This window comes from Nymphaea colorata, chromosome 12 (genome assembly GCF_008831285.2).
Source record: "Nymphaea colorata isolate Beijing-Zhang1983 chromosome 12, ASM883128v2, whole genome shotgun sequence".
NCBI classification, from domain to species: Eukaryota; Viridiplantae; Streptophyta; class Magnoliopsida; order Nymphaeales; family Nymphaeaceae; genus Nymphaea; species Nymphaea colorata.
The window spans coordinates 17,615,113-17,632,648 of record NC_045149.1 but is presented as its reverse complement, the minus strand read 5'-3'; the positions used below and the strand labels follow the sequence as shown (position 1 = coordinate 17,632,648).

At 36.9% G+C, this 17,536-nt stretch overlaps 1 protein-coding gene across 3 annotated transcripts; it reads left to right on the top strand.

The window, feature by feature from the left end:
- The first annotated feature begins 1,114 nt into the window (after positions 1 to 1,114).
- On the top strand, positions 1,115 to 17,252 carry LOC116266111 (uncharacterized). Of its 3 annotated transcripts, XM_031647204.2 has the most exons (18): positions 1,115 to 1,974; positions 2,099 to 2,157; positions 2,459 to 2,540; positions 2,826 to 2,893; positions 3,331 to 3,400; positions 4,053 to 4,134; positions 4,584 to 4,648; positions 5,149 to 6,117; positions 6,294 to 6,356; positions 6,742 to 6,788; positions 8,795 to 8,840; positions 8,959 to 9,038; positions 9,515 to 9,631; positions 10,220 to 10,301; positions 13,365 to 13,490; positions 14,274 to 14,354; positions 15,327 to 15,452; positions 17,015 to 17,252. In XM_031647204.2, exons 1-18 carry the CDS (start codon positions 1,663 to 1,665, stop codon positions 17,081 to 17,083), a joined length of 2,544 nt encoding a protein of 847 aa, XP_031503064.1. In that variant the 5' UTR covers positions 1,115 to 1,662; the 3' UTR covers positions 17,084 to 17,252. The 3 variants fall into 3 exon arrangements, with proteins under 3 accessions (XP_031503064.1, XP_031503065.1, XP_049936941.1); XM_031647205.2 differs by lacking the exons at positions 1,115 to 1,974; positions 2,099 to 2,157 and adding an exon at positions 2,296 to 2,333; XM_050080984.1 differs by lacking the exons at positions 1,115 to 1,974; positions 2,099 to 2,157 and having other exon boundaries at positions 2,460 to 2,540; positions 2,826 to 2,928.
- The last annotated feature ends 284 nt before the right edge of the window (positions 17,253 to 17,536 follow it).

The following is a 17,536-nucleotide window of genomic DNA, read 5'->3' as shown; positions in this document are numbered from 1 at the left end:
TCCAACTTGGTTCAACTCGTATACATCAACAGAATAGCGGTAAAGGCATTTCTGATGAGCTCCTCGGATAATAGTATAAGTTACTTGTTTCTGCGTTGTTTATACTCTTTGGCATTGCGTTGCAGACATGTTAAAACCAACCACTTGTTAAGTGGTTGCAACTCTCGCATCTTGTGGTCTACCTGTTCATCCTGCACTTGTTCGGAGCCTTATTGGGTATGAAGTTGTGCATGCAAATCAAAATGCAATCCGAACACATGCTTGATATAATGAACAGGATTTTGCCTTGAATATATGTCAACCTTGGGTCCTCTTACTCTTTGACTTGAACCGAGACTAGTTCTGGGAAAATGACCTGAATGAACCTAGCTTTAATTGTTGGGGCATGAATACTTCAAACCAACTTTGTTGGTGAAGGACTTTGATTGCATACTAGAAGCAATAGATTTGAATCTGATCTGATTGAACCAAGCTCAAATTGACACTTAGTGCCGATAAGGACCTGAAGAATTTCTTGTGCATTAAGTTGTGAAGATATTACAGTAATAAACATTCAGTTACGATCTTATAACCGGCTGGGTATGAGATGAGCACTATTTTTTGCGGTCATTTTTTAATTAAAGATTCCTTTTTCATCTTGATGGTTGGTTTGGGCTCATCTCCTGTTGTCAGTCCAACATTGACCTCCGACCTAACCAGAGACTTAAGTACGACTATATTGAAGACAAATAGCTAGCAAGGTCTCAAGGCTTTACTCATGGGATTTTGGTTCGGTTTTCAGACGATCTTCATCTGCCCTCAGATTATTTTTGGCGAAGCACGTCAGTTAGCTCCGCAGTCCGCAGAGCATCTCAGCGAAACCTATTCGTCCTGAAAAACTTCTTAGCTTAAGGATGACTGGTATCAGAAAATGAGAAATGATAAGCCCGTATCTGGAATTTGTAGCCAAATCCAGGGACCGAAAGAAAAATTTTGATTTCACCAAGAAAGCCAACGGCTAACCCACAGGTTCCCGCGTTACGAGATATGGCAGATTTGTAATATATCTTTATGATGAGGGTCTTTTCCGAAGCAGAGGAGCTCTAGTCTAGAGGCATCGTCCGCCATGCCGCCAACGGCCTACCACACGCTTGGCTTGGCGGGGGATTTCAAATCGTTATCCTGGACCATCGTCTTCAAGAAGAGACACGTCAGGCCAGAGGCGGTCTCTAGCGTCGGAATCTACGTCTCTGTCTCCGTGATACAATCTATACTAGCTGATCCTTTTCATCAGAAGAGAAGGAATAGATTGAGACTAGGTTATTAAGAGAAAGGCGATCGGAAAAAGGAACGAGATAACTCGAGTTCTGCTTCTCTGGTTCTTCTGATTCTCCGGCTTTCCTTGAGCACAGGAGAGGAAGTAGGGAGGTTGCATGTTTTGGATCTGTAGATATCGATCTCCGAACATAATAGTGAATCGTTTGAGCGTTCTCTGGAAATCCGGCGGTAGAGATACCTGGTCGGCCATCAATTTCCCCTCTCTCTCTCTCGCGTGACGTCAATTACTTCTAGAAAAGCGACGTCTAGAAGCTCGAGATGGCGCCCCTCATCTTTTATCGTCAGTCGTCCCTTGTCTAAAATCCGATCAGTCCGCCAAATTCAGAAGCTCTTTTACCAACGTCCATGGGGTCCTTCTTCATCTGTGGCGTATTGACACCATTTCCACGGGGCTGCTACCTCCCCACTGCCCAATCTCTTCACTGTCGAAGCTATGCGCTGATCTTGTGTCCTCAGAAATTGGGCGCGAGACCTTCTTCACTGCGCGTGAAGTATAGGGCGCGGAATGACGTCATCCGCTGCTTCTTTCGTAAGAACGAGGAGTCAGTGCAAGCTTCTGCGGAAGACATAGAGAGGAACGATGATCGCGTTCCTTTTGATCTCAACCTCGCCGTCGTGCTTGCTGGTTTTGCTTTCGAGGCGTATACCAGCCCTCCAGTGAGTATCGACGCATTCTTTCTTGCTTGCGGAACTCATTTTTTCATGGTTTGTCTGTTTGGTGTTTGCGTGCCTGCTTGGGATGGCTTTGATAGTAACAGAGGTTTTATATTGGTTGAGGCAGGATAATGTGGGGACACGTGAGATTGATGCTGCCGAGTGCCAGACAGTATACCTATCCGAGTAGGGAAATATGATTTCCTCTGCAATTTGTTTATCTCCTTCGTTTATCTTTAGTCTCTCATTGCTGTTGATTTTTTTTTTTCCTTTTGTTATTGAATTGCTATAGGAGACTATGATCCTTGTTGGTGTTTCTTTTCGAGGATTTTCATTTGCATGGATTCAGATTGTTCCAATTGGTAGATTTCTAGGTTTTTTTGGGTTTTTGAAGCATTTATTGTTTGATTTGATTGTTAAAAAACTATGGAGTATAAGATGTTTTCTTGGTCGTTGATTCTTATCTGTGAAGTATTTATCTTTTCAGGCAGTTCCTTCGTGAGGTTTATGATGGGCAGTTAATTGTCAATTTGAAGAAGGGTGTTGATTTGCCTGCCATGGATCCATGGGTTCGTCCTTTGCCTCTTCTCTCTTTACTGATCATTGGTTAAATTCTCTGGATGGGCTTCTTGGACACAGATATTCTAACAAAGTTTAGTCCTAGGTAGAATTGTGCCATATAAAGGTTTTGCTATAGGAACGGGGTCATGTTAAAGTAGTTCCTAAGGTCTAGGAATATCTTGCAAGGAATTTCTGCTGTACGCTCATTGACAGTTCAATTCTGTTCTTATGGTGAAACTGTGGAAGTAATATGACTTTTTTTTTTTTTTTTTTTGCTGATGCAAAATCTTCAGGGAACAAGTGATCCTTATGTAATTATACAATATGACAATCAGGTTGTAAAGAGCAAGACAAAATGGGCGTAAGTTCCACACTATTCCTTCTCAGCACTGGTTGGTATGTCAGTGAAACTCAAAGATTAGTTTCTTTTCAATAAAGTTTTTCTAGGACCTGTAGGATTGCTGTACTCATTCGGCTACCTGCTGTTTGAAACATTTTACCTTTCCTATAGGTGACATGTTCAATATTTGAGTTGCTCATATTTTATTCATTCATCATTTGGTAAACTTGATTTTCTGGAAAAAGAAGCTTATTTGAGTCCTGCAAGAAAGCTTTGTTTTTTTTTTTTCCTTTTTTTTATCTCGGGGAGGGAAGGAGGGTTGGGTGGGTTTGCACAAACTATAAACAGCATGAGTAATCATGTTTCAGCTTTCGAGAGAAGTACATCAAATCTGCTAATCGAATTAGATACTTGTGGTACCTTGTATTTCCATCACTTTGTAAATTTCATGCTGACAGGACTAAAGAGCCAATTTGGAACGAGAAATTTATTATTAATATGAAGAATCCTCCTATAAAAAGCTTACAGGTGCACCATTTTCCTCCTTAGTCATAAGCCTTCAGAAATTGCATTTATATGCTAATGTTTCATCTATCCAATTGGAATAGTAATTGCGCTAGTGTACTGACAACTTGTATTCTTTATGATACTGCTAAAAATGCTGTAAATAGAACTGGACCATGATATCTCTTTTATCCAGTTTAATGCTCCTTTGAGAATGTGTTCAATTTTTATTTCTCCTGAAGTTCCAGTTAGCTCCTGTATAGTTTTGGGCCATAAGCTTAAGAAACTCTAATGTCTAATCAGTACTTTCACTTTCAGCCACTGACAGAAATTAGCCCTAGTGGATAAATCATTTGACAATGCTTTTCTAGGTTTTGTTCTGAAAAATATATTTGGCCATCATTATGTTTCATTTCATATTTATATTAGAGGTTAGGGATGAAGAAAATTGGTGATTACCGGTATTGCTTGCTCGATCCATCCCACCAGGCACCAGTCCTGTCTTGGTTTAATCTTGTTTTCTGTTTCCATGTTGTAATTGAACTTGAAGAACTTGAATCCTGCTTTATCATGTTCTAGTATTGTGAACCTTAATGCCCTACACTTATTTTTTGTGTTTCTGTGACTTTCGACCATTGATGAAGAGTGTTCTTTGTGGAATTTTTGTACCATTAAGATTGCCGCTTGGGATGCAAACCTTGTAACTCCACATAAGCGCATGGGCAATGCTGGGATTAGCCTTGAATCACTTGTTGATGGTAAGGCTGATTGTCCTTTCTTTAGCCTTCCTCATTGTCACTGTTTGGTGGCTTTTTTTCACATTCATGCACTAGTTGGTATTTTGATGATCTTCCACTAGGAAATGGTGTTGTTGATTATAGTGTTCTATGGGGGTGATCTTTTTCTTGTTTTCTTTTCTTATTTTACCTTCTTCCTCTGGACAAAAGAGAAGTCTCTGACTTCTATCTTTTCTCAGGTTCATGTTTTCTTATTTTTCCTTTTTTCGCTACAACAAAAGCGAAAATCATCATTTTTAATTTGTATTTATGTTTGCATGTGTGCATCTTCAAATGCTAAGTTGTATATGGGCTGGACATACTTCAAAGTCTCATGTTATGAACTATTTGCTTTGTGGTGAGCTAGAGATATTTTAAGTAACCTCTTGTTTAAAGGTTACATTCACGAGGAACTTGTTCACTCTTCTCAGGGGATGTACACAATATACAGGTAGAATTGGGAGGTATGGGCGGTGGTGGACAGATACTTCTGGAGGTACTTCGAAACTTTTTTCTGAACTTGGGAATCTCTTAAATGCCATACAGCTCCTGCTAAAGCGCAGCTCCATTCACTCTAGATGTTGGTTTGCTTATTTTTGTTTATGGAGATTCTTTCCAAATTATCGTTTGACATGAAAAATGCTTAGGGTCATTCTTGCAATTTAAATTTCTGTGCTTCTGTGGCATAGTGTGCCCTTTTCTCATGGTCCTATCAAATCTTATCACTTTGTCCTTATTTCTGAATAACAGGACATTAACTAGTCCTTGCCATCTAGATAAACAGGCTGTCAGTTTAATTAATATCATGTTTAAGTAGTAAGCATCTTCTTCCCTTTCTCTCTATGGATTAAGTTTACTGTTCCACAAGGACAATTTGTGTGTGCACTTCATGCATGTTGATCTTGCCTTTGCAGCTTTGCTTGCTTAACTTTCCCATTCCATAAAAGTTATGATTGAGCCATTTATCGACCATGTTTTTTCCTGTATTTTGGTCAGGTTGAATACAAAAGCTTTGAAGAAATAGATAGTGAGAAGCAAGGCTGGAAGATACCTTTTGTTTCAGATCTTTTTGGAGTTAATGGTCTAGGTTCTGCTCTAAAATTTGTTCATGGCTCTGAGAGTGTACAGACTCGAAAGTTTGTAGAGTTTGCATTTGGAAGGTTAAAGTCATTGACTGATAATGATGTAAACGGTACTCCATCGTCTGAGGCAAATGTGGATGAAAAACTGGATATAAGCACACAACACGGTGAAAAGATCTCTGTTGATCATGAGAAAAGGGAAACTGATCATGTTGCTAGCAGATCAGAACCTGAAGAAAAAGAAGGTGATTCAAAGCAGTCATATGATTATTTCTGGATGCATGTTGCTGATGTAGTCAATCAAACTGTGGAGGGTAATGTCATAAAGAAGCTTGGTTTTCCTGTTCTTGAGAGACTAAAATGGGATGGTTATGACATAATAAGTAGGATGGGCATGCTGTCAATGAGAAATGCAAATGAAGGGTATGTTGAATCTGGATTAGCGTCTCCAGAAAAGAATGATAGTGATATCATTTGTGATTCATCATCTGCTGTAGAGAAGTCCCAATCATTATCAGTGGATTTGAAGAAAGTATCATGGGACATGTTGAGGCAAGCAGACAACATCCTTGGAACATTGATGGTACTTACTGCAGCATTTGCTCAAGAGGAAAAGGAGTCTGTACAGAAGTCTGAAGGTGGTGAATCAGTTTCCAGCAGTACTTCCTCAGATATTTCTCCCACGGATGATAACACAGAAGTGAGCAACATGGTGTTACCCGTACATCAAGGGCATGCAGAGGAGATGAAGGCATTGTTCTTGACTGCAGAGAGTGCAATGGAGGCTTGGGCTATGCTTGCAACTTCACTGGGCCGTCCAAGTTTTATCAAGTCTGAATTTGAGAAGATCTGCTTTCTTGATAATGTCTCAACTGATACACAGGTACCGTTCTATTCTGCAAATTTGAAGTGAGTTCCCTCTCTTCTGTTTGGTTGTGTCTCAAGATTTTCACATAATGAAGGATGGTTATAATACCCTGTGGGCCTGTGCTAAAAGTCTAAAACAATAAGCTTCAGTTTATAGTTCAGAAAACAGCTAAAGGAAAACCGTTGTTGCAGGTGGCCTTTTGGCGTGACCCTATAAAAAGAAGATTAGTAATTGCTTTCAGAGGGACAGAGCAAGTAAGTTTTAACTTTTAAGAATGATATTGTTAAGAAGTTCTTCTCATTGTCAAATACTGGCGAAATTTAAAATATTGTAATATTATCACCAAAAAAGAATAAATTTTTTTATCAAAGGAGTATTTTTCCCCTTGTTAAAATAAACTTTTGCATGTGCACTTTAAGCATATATTTCGTTTCTTTTGAGATCTTCATAACTATTTTGAATCCTATATACTCAAATAGTTTTTCTTAAATTACTTTTTGTATTTTTATTTTTTGAAGAAAATGAAGTTTTAGAAAATTTCTGAGGAGAACCTCACTGATTACTATCTGTGAAATGACATCTGTGACAGTGGTTTTCTTTTCATGTCATTCTCACCTGACATTCTTCACTTCTTACCAGGCTAAATGGAAGGATTTGCGAACTGATTTAATGCTAGTTCCTGCTGGGTAATTTCATTTTACTTCAATAAGTATGATTTGATGACTATCTTTTTTCTTTCCTTGGGTTCTGACTTTTACCATTCTCTTCCTTCAGTTGTCAAAATATTAACACTGTTGTTGCTATATTCTATGAAATTATTGGCAAATATTCATTTGGATGTTTACTTTTTTCACTTAATCCAAAAAATAGCCACATATTTCTAAATCAGGTAGGAGCCAAAGTGCTCGTGAAGACTTCTGTACAAAGACACACCCTTTATGGTTTTACCATTGTGCTTTAAATTAAGAAAAAATTGTTATTCCATTGCTTTAGATGACAATGGCACCTGTTTTTTGTCAGATTAAATAAGGATTTGCAAATACCATGATTTGTTGGTTTATGTCACGAACTTTATGCATGTGCACGTATATGTGTCCTCCATTTGCATGTATAAACCATTGCATTTGTGCCATAGCTGCAAATATTGTTCTTGGGTTTTTATCTGTGAGGTTTTTCTCAGGTATTTATCGGCAAAGTTGTTCTTTTCAGAAAAATCTCGGAGTTTTAAAAAAACTAAAAAAAATCAAAATGTTAGTTAAAAATAGAGAATGAAAAACTAAGAAGTATTTTTAAGAGATCAAGTTAAATACCTAAAACTAGAGGAAATAAAACGATGAAAGACAAGTTGAAAAAAATAAAAACAGAAAATGAAAAAATCTCGATAAAATCACAATAAATTAATTTTTAATGTTTTTTCAATTTATCGCGATATTTTCCTGTTTTTATCGTTTTCTTTGTTTTTCTCGTTAATATCATGATATTTTCAAAAATATTGTGATATTTGTGGCTAAATTTTGTGCTAATTTTCAAAAGATTGAATATCACATCCAATCATTTTGTATTTATTGTGCTTTTTCATTCTTAACCATTTCACATATGGGACCAATGCTGTCCATACTTTATGGGCGCTATAACAACCCGACCCATTCCTACATTGGGTTTGGGCTCTCAGTTTGATGAATTCAACAAACCTCCTGCAACTTTAGTTCCAACGTCAATAAGGTTAGAAACCAAGCCAATATTTTTTTTAGTGTCCAGCCTCATCAAAGATTTCTTTCAATCTTAGATATGAGATTAAACTTTCTGTGTGTCACAATCCACCCCTATTAAGGCATGCACGTTCACACATGTGAGACCCAGGTTTGAGTGTTGTAAAGGTCTAGAGAGATCTTTTTCCGATAATTTTTGGGGCAGGGTGAAAACGAACATAGGATCATCATCATCATGGCCTTCTCTTCTTGTTTCTTCCATGTCCGGTCTCCTTTTGGAAGCTTATCCTCTTTTTCTTTCTTTTAGAAAGCTGTCGATCTCACACCAAGGGCAGCTCCTTGGGTCACCAGATGCCTTCAACTTGAACCAGCTCTGATACCATTGTAACAACCTGATACACTCCTACATTGGGCTCGAGATCTCAGTTTGGCGGATTTCAACCTGCCTTCATAGCATCTTTTATTCCAACCTTAAAAAGGTTAGGAACCAAGACAAGCTATCTTTCAGCTGGCCCCTTATAAATCCCTGAAGATTTCTTTGTCTTAGATACGAGACTAAATTTCGGGGGTGTTATGTCGCAACCAAAGGTGGGTCAAGATTGGCCATAATGGTCCCTCCTATTTTGAATAAGTGTAGCTTCAGGTGCCAAAAGGCATGTCCTTGTGTGGGTACCTAAGTTGTGTGTCCATTATCCATGTGTATGACCACTATCATCTACTGAGATGCATGTATATAACTGCATGATTTTTGTTTCCTTTCATCTTTCATGATATGTGTCTGCTGAGACAAACATAGCAGCGGCCACATACTTGGTCAGCATTTTCCTGCCTACTGGCATGCCCAAATTGAAATCTTTGGTTGCTCAAAATTAAGTCTAATCAGTTACCCAGATCTATTTTTCAGATGATAATAGGAATTGTTTTTGTTCACTGTTGTTGGTGCTGGTTCTTTCGAAGTTCTGATTTGTTTTTCTGTTCAACAGATTGAACCCTGAGAGGATAGGAGGTGACTTCAAACAAGAAATTCAGGTGAAAGTTCATCTAAAGGTTTCATGCAAAACCTCCGGTTCTCCATGTCACTGTGGCAATATTAATTAGCTACTCTGTACAACTATTGCACCTCACTATTCTGGAATCTTATTCTCAGGTTCATAGTGGGTTCTTGAGTGCATATGATTCAGTCAGAAATAGGATTCTTTCTTTGATCAGAACCTCAATAGGCTTTGTGTAAGTGGTTTGTTTTCCTGGATTATTCTTTCATAAATTATTGAGCTTAGGCACTGCATAAAAGTTGTTTTATCTCTTCTTGCTTCTGCTCCTATAATCTGTATTGTCTATGTATGTGAAAATATTATAACCTCATAAAAATTTGAAATTTGAACTAGATGCTGAAAATCAACTCTATTCTTTCACGACTTCAGAACTATATGTGTACATTCGTAAATTGCACTGAAAATTGTCTTTTATTCTTTCACAATATCAATTTCTCAAAGATTCTGTGAATACGTTACGATCTTATCTCAAAAGTCAGAGAAGATTGTTTCTCTTATTTTAGCCAAAGATGGTCTCTCCATTTACCAAGTTACACTTGTAACCTTGAGTCGGTGATAAAGGTGAAGTATGTTTTGGTATATTATTGTCTTGGTTTTGACTGAAGAATTTGCCATTCCAATTTGATCGTTATAGAATATTTATTGGTACAGGAAGGATGATTCAGAAGAAACCAGACCTACTTGGCATGTTTATGTGACTGGACATAGCTTGGGTGGCGCACTGTCTACACTGCTTGCTTTGGAGCTATCATCAAGTCAAATGGCAAAGTGAGCCTCTCAAATCCTCAGTTAATGATATATATACACACACACACACAGGTTCGTTTTGCATTATCTAAAAAAGTTTAATATGAGAATTAGAAAATGCTAGATTTTCATTCAAGACATGGATTGGTTATGGGTACGGGTTCCAGTTGCATTAATCTTGGTGCTTCAGTTGAGGATACTACTTTGAAGGACTAGAAAAGATTTTTAAAATTTAAGTTTTTCTAGGATCGAACTGCTGTAATTGTATTCCTTCATTATGAGAAATGTTTCATGTGGAACCTCAGGCTCTCCTAGCGAAACTTTAGCTTTAAACATATAGCCAAGCTCTGGTTTTGACTTCACACTTAAATATGTGCATATGTTAATTTTCTGATGTTACACCGGTGACTGTATCATATCACTAAGTTGAAAACTTGTTCCGACTCCTGTTATTTTATTTTTGTGTTTCCAGTTGGACTGTTCCATTTTTTTGAAGTTTGATTTCTTTGATCAGATGGCATGTTCATCTTTGGCAACTTTGCTCTATGTAGTTGTTGACATTTTATTAAATTTGACGAATGTTCTGATGTTTATACTCAATGTTATCAGAAGAAGGGCAATCTCGGTGACCATGTACAACTTCGGTTCTCCAAGAGTTGGAAATAAAAGATTTGCAGAAGCATATAATGAGGTAGATAACGTGGTGGTTGGTCTCCCAAAACATAACAATGAATTCAGCACTTTCATTTCATTTTGTGTTATTCTTAAGGCAACTGTGTCATCGTAGGGGGGTCTTTTATAATTAGAGATAGTTAATAATGGGTCGGATCGCCTTGTAGACCCAGTATCCTAGTCATAAATATGTTGTTACCCTAAGGGATTAGGGTTACGCAAGTAATGAGGAATTCCTCTCGGTGAGAGGCAAGTTCAGGCCTGACTGTGTGTTGAGAGGTACGTGAGTTAGTGTTTATCACTGGTATTACACACAACACTAACATTCTGTGCTACCGCTTATTTTATTGCAGGAACTCCACATTTTTTGCATATAAAACAAAAATGAAGTAGCCTGTGAAAGCCATCTCTTTCTCTCTCTCTCTCTCTCTCTCTGCTCTCTCTTTGGGTGTTGCTGGATGATTAAAAGTTAAAATCTGTTGCTAAAAAACAGTTGCTAGAGGAGTATTAAGGATGGTTTGTGGTGCTTTTAGTGCTAAATTTTTAATTTTTAGCCATCCAACTAGTGTTATCCATATCACATGATGTGATGGGCCCGTATCGTGTGATGCGTATCACATAGGCTTGAAAAACGCATACAATATGCCTATCATACATCATATGTCTGTGTATCATAGGCATATTGCTTGTATCGTGCGATATGGGGGCCATATCGTACGATATGAACTATGGGAGCTTTCTAAACATCTCTAAGAGCTATGAGAGGGGGATGCTTTCCTAGTTTTTTAGAAAAATCGCCTATATGTTGGTGAGGGCATTCCATTTGAAGACATTGAAACAATTAATGAAGGAAATGACGATGGAGATGAAGATGATGATGTTGATGATTATCATTGATTGATGATAATAATGATATTTGGCACTTGGTGGTGAACAATTATATGTTGTGAACTTGTGATATAATCTAAAACACTTTAAACATAAATGGATGCTTATTTTGTTATTCTGAATTTAATTGTCATTTTTCAACTTGTTGTTGATATATTATGGCTTATGAATGATGAGTCATGAATGTTCTTCTTGTGTGATGAGTTTTTTTATATGGAATACATTTTTCCCGAATTTTTCTCTATTTTTATTCTTTTTGAATTAAAAAATTAATTTTACGATACGCTACCCTACATTTACAATAGGTTACGATACGACATATAAGTTGGCCCGACCGGTACATTTTACGATATGCCTTAATCCAACAACATCCATCATCCGACATACTAAAATCCTCCTATGTGTATGTGTAGATATATATATGTGTACATATGCATGCATGCGCACACAATCCAATCTATCATACATGCAATCAAAACTTAGAAACTGCCATTATTTGTATTATTATTATTATTATTGTTATAGAGGTTGTTAACATATCATGTGTAGGGAACCGGGTCTGGATCCAGACCCGGTCCCATGGGCACGGGTACCGAGAGTGGCTCGGTACCCTAGGTGGTTTTCCCTCTTATTTAATCCCACTTATGGTGTAATTGTTGATTAAGTGGAATAACATTTTCTCTCTCCTAGGGTTGCGGTTGTGCCCCTAGGTTAGAGCTTCTCTGTGGTTTTTCACCTCTCTTTGAGGTTTTCCACGTATATTATGTGTTCCTTCTCTTTCTCTCCATCTTGGTGTGTGTTTCTACAGAGGTAATCTGTTCTGACCCTATAAAATGTGAGGTATAGGGCTTGTGTTTAGTTAAAAACTTCAAAACAACCTTTTACTGCTGGATGATTTTGTGTATCAAGGATTTTCTAGTGATACAAAGAGCAGAAGAAATTCCATTCAATTTCGTAGGCTTTGAAAACACATTTTTGTTGGTCCAAAAACCACAAATAGAAGGTCAATAAATGAGTTGTTTATCATGCTGAGCCCATGTAATCCATCAGATTTATCAAGGATCTTCTGGTGAACCAAAAAGTAGCAGAAAATGCATTGGCTTTTGTAAGCTAGAAAAAGTTTAAAACATTTTTTTGGGCCCAAAAACCGCAAATAGAAGGTTAATCATAAGTTTTTAATAATGCTGAGCCCATCTAAGGCGCACGTGTGTGCAGAAAGGATGATAAAGAATGAGTTTCCTTCAAAAACTGAGGAAGAGTCATGAACCTCCTAATTTTGGAGGAACTTTAAAAAGTTCCAGTTGTTTATTGTTCTCCAAGTTTGTACCTATTGACTACTCTTTCTACTGCATTTGTCCAAGGGTTCTGGCAGTGGGTCCTCACAGATGGTTTAGATTCAGGGGACACAGTAGGCAAAGGGTTGGAAGACATAATGCTGTTATATATATGTGTATATAGATATGTATGGTAGATTATTTCTTTTTTCAGGGTTACATGTGGGTGCGCTGAATGACACATTTTCCATCAGTAGCAAGATATGTTTCATCCTACCGTATTATGGCATATAACTGGTTCATAATTTATCATATAATTTAGAAATAGCCTTCTGCTTGTTTCAATTTGAAGAGGTTCGGTGGGGGCTTTCGTATGTGTTTGAGACAATCAGTTAACCTTATATTTTGTTTTCACTCATTTAACCATTGATGTGATGCATATGAGCTGATTTATACTTATAAAACCTGTTATCAAATTTGTCCTGTAAGAATCAGATCAATGAAACTTGAGTTGCACTATCTGGTCTTTATAACATTGCTTCATGCTCTGCTTATGTCATGTAGCCAAACTTAGATCTGTGGTTGAAAGCTGCATAGCAGGTCTCGACAGCTTTGTAACTGTTGATGTAGCTTCTCCCAGCTACTGATTCCTGGAGTACAATTTTCATTTCTGCCATCCTTTTTAGCACCCACTAGATTAACAACATATCTTTTCTTCTTTCTTCCACAGGATACCAGAATTTGTCTGTTTTCATTTTTCCAGAGATTGACTTAAATTTTCTGTCGTCATGAAAACTGCTGTATGTGATGAATTGCGCAGTCATATGTGATGGACGATTATGTCATTGAGAAACTGTAACTAAGTATCATCTTTGTTAGCGGAAACTTGTGAAAGTTTTACGTTTCATTGATATTTGCAGGTTGTGAAGGATAGTTGGCGGATTGTTAATCACAGAGACATCATTCCAACAGTGCCACGTTTGATGGGCTACTGTCATGTAGCACAGCCAATTTATCTCAAGGCTAAGGATTTAAGAGATGTGATGGTGAGGCCTGTGCTCATTAAGTTTTTGCATTTTTTAATTTTCTCTAGGCCATGAAATTGATATGGAAGTGATGGTTAAAGTTTTCTGGTTTATTCTGCTCACCAACTAGCTATTGGAGAAATTAACTTTAGTGGGTAACTCCTATCAATTCACAACTTTGATCCTGCTAGTAAGACCAAATTCGGCTTCCATATTCGAGAATATGAAGTGATCGTTAGCTTTTTCTGGTTCATATCTGCTCACAAACTAGCTATTGGAGAAATTAACTTTACCTTGATCGAGCTAGTAAGATCAAATTTGGCTTCCCAATTCGGGAACATTTTTAAGTCATAGCTCTTAAAAGTTTTTAAGTGAGAATGTGGCAGTTGGAATGGTTGAATCTTGACACCAACTATAAAAGCAGGTCTCACATAAGCTGCATGCACCTCAAAGCTGAAAAGATGTGGAAACTGTGAATTTTTAAGGTGTGTTTGAATTTTATTACTTATAACTGGTGGAAATGTTACTTCATGTCCATTTTTCGAACTATGTTATGGAACACTTGATAGAAATACGTACGAGCAGCAAAATACATTAAAAATTATAAATTTCTGGTAAAAAAAAAAAGGCAAGTCTTTTTTCTGCTCTCTCTCTCCGTCTCTCTTTTCTGTTATTGTGTTGCACAAACTTGACCTACAGGAAATATTTATCTGTTGAAGTGTAATCAAGTTTCATTATGTGAATTGAAAGTTTTTTTTTTATTTGAATTTTCGTTGTGTGGGTAATCTGATTTCATATTTTCAGGTAAATATGGAGCTTGTACAGGATGGATATGAGAGTGATGTTATAGGAGAGTACACACCTGATGCTCTTGTTGGCGAATTTGTATGTATTTCCCTTTTCCACTTTGTGCATGCTTTATTATAGATATGTGGACTTCGCAAAATATGTATTAAATTTTTGGGTATATATAGAGGAAAATGGATGTCTATACATGTTGTTTTCTGCCCTTGTAAAATAACTTTGGAACACAGACATTAATGAAACAAAACTCTACTATACGATGGGGTCAGATGTAACTGTAAAAATGTCTGGGAAATTTCCTTTACTGAACTGCCTCTAGGTGAGCTTCACATTGCATCTTGTGATTACTGCAGGTATCTAGGGATTCATGTGTTAACTTCCTTGTATATACATCTATAGAACACCATGAATTGACATTTGTAACATTGGTCAGTGTGTTGAAGTTCGTATGTATCCCTCACTAGGGCACCAATCTTAGCCTACTCTCCTTATAACAGTGATAAGGAATAAAAATGAAAAGAACTTTGTTATGAGGTCATGACTCGCAAGTAGCTTTTGGTTTAATTTACTTTAATCAAGTAAATTTTTAACATGAAGAGTTCTCTCCTGGGATGTATTTATTTAATTATAAGTATATTTAGCATAACTTGATTTTTCCTCCATACATATGCACACATAAGTGTACCTAGAGCCTATGTAAACTAGCATTTCCATTCAAACTTATAGACAGAAACTGTTCTATTTGATTATATGCAAGTTACCTTGTAAAAATTTTCCATTCTTCTGCTTGGTTTTTGTACGGATAATACTCTTGTAATTATGTCCGCACTTATAGGTTTTGCTTTTGCATGATAAATCACTACATTAGTTTCATCATCCATAGTTGAGTTTCTTATTTGTTAATTCCACGACCATCTTCAGTTCCATGCTTTGCATGTTGTACAATACTACAATGATTTGTCTCTTCTTTTCTCACCTTTATTTTCCTTCGTTAGCTATATATTGCTGCATAAACAGGTTTCCTTCTTTTTTCACTCCTTTACAATTTTGTAGATGAAAGGTGAGAAGCAACTTATTGAGAAAATTCTGCAAACTGAGATAAGTTTATTCCGTTCAATAAGAGATGGAAGTGCACTTATGCAACATATGGAAGATTTTTATTACATATCCCTTTTGGAGGTAATTCATCTATGCTCTTTATTTATTCGGTAAATTACTTCACAAACAGGCGTTAATGCTTTCAGAAGAAGTATGGACTGGTTTTTTAACCCTAAATTCAAATATGATTGTGATAGGAGAGGTGGGTTTGGACTTTGGTATGTTAAGAGTAGTTGCTTGCAGTCAAAGAAATAAGAGAAGCTGTCCTTTTTATTATTATGATGTGGGTAACGTGACATCTATGATTTTCTTCTATGCTAGAACAAGACAATGTTCCTACAAAATATATGTTAAGTGGATGTTAAAGTAGATGCCTTAAAATGCATATGCTTTGTATTACTATCAAAAGCTACGTACATACATTTGTTTATATGTTTGGAGCTGGACAGACACAAACCTCTTGCTCTAGAGGCCCCATTGAATCTTTGTGAGACAAAATTAACCGTTACAACTAAAAGCATAAAATTAAAAGCACATTGAGTTTTAGATATGGTGTGATGATCAGAAACTGAAAGAAAAAAAAAGAAAACCAACAAATTGTATAAAACAAGTACTTGAGGTTGTAACAGGAAAATTTATAGATTTAAGAACTTTAGTTACATAGTGCTCTCTGTATCTAACACTGTTTGGTTGAGTCCATGTGGTGTACAGCTTTGTCTGGGATATTCATGCTGTATGAACTATGAAGTATGAAGTGCATGCTTGACAGCATGCTCCTTAATGTACCGATCCATAATAACATAATACAAATTTTCACATAGAACAAAGGCATGTCACAATGGGGTAAAAGACTGAGAAGGAATAGAGCACAATATGGGAGAAAGTGTCAATTGGCCAATGTATCCCTGTTAATATAGAACAAAAAACACTTGAATGTGTGGCCGTGCAGCGAGTGCTCAAAAGTGATATTCCTGACAAAGATAGGTTGCTTTGTTGGATAGCAGCATGGACCATGTAGATTTTATTGGTTTTACCCTGTCATGCCTAAAACTCTGTCAGCTCTCTAGCATTTTAGAAAAGCCTAAATTGATGCATAGACTGCACTTGTAGTGTGGACTAAATAGTCTTGTTGAACATTATATCATCTATGCATCCCGTGGACTTATCACTTATGTTTAATCTTTATTTACTGATCGTTCGTTGTTGACTCTGGTTGAGAATAGCAAATTCTGTCTGATCAAAAACTTCATCTTGGTTTTGGAACATAAAACGAGAACAAATTGTGGGCTGTTCAAAATTTAACAGATCTCAACTAGATACCAAACAATGTGTCGATACTTGTATTTTTTGTTGAGAAGTTAACTGCACTGAGGCAGCAAATATGAGCTAAGGGGCTTATATTGTCGTAGTCCAAATTCAGAAGGTTATGAAGATTAATTTGTAATTGTAATATTAACTTCAAAAATAGAATACTGAGTGAAAAGAGAGACGATCATTTCTACTGACTGCACAATGGTGTGCCTCAGTTGTCCAATTGGCATTTGGCTTACCGCTAAATTTTCAACCTGTTGTCTAGTTGATTCTCATTTTTTTTTCTAATCGTGTCTGAGGTCATTTTTTACATGTTTTGCTTTTCTCTGTAGAGTGTCAGAGCAAACATAAAAGGCGTTGAAAGTTCAAGCGCTACCAAGTCTGGAATTCTGAGTGCCTGATGGGCTTCTTACACACTTCAGTCAGATAAGCTTATCCAAAACGCGGGAGTGTAAAGTAGTAGTGTGATCTTGGTATTTCATAAGCTTATATTTAGACAGATGAAATAAAAAAGGCCGTGTATGTCTCTTGCCTTGCTTATTCCTGGATTGACTTCCAATTTTTTGCTCATTTTTCCTGGGTTCCACAACAAGATTTCCATGTTTTCTTTGTTTGTCGTTTCACCCACAGCATGCGAATGGGATTATTCGTGATTTATTGGACAGGAGGATATGGATTTCTAATTTTCTTGGATCAATGAAAAATGATTTTGCTAAAGAATCATTTCAATAAAGATGCCTGGAATCTACTAAAAGTTAATAACAAAATATCGAAACTGATTCTTAATGTTCTGATCCCTAGTCTGCTTCATGTTTTCCTTCTTTTCTTGGGGACGGGGACTTAAAAATACACAC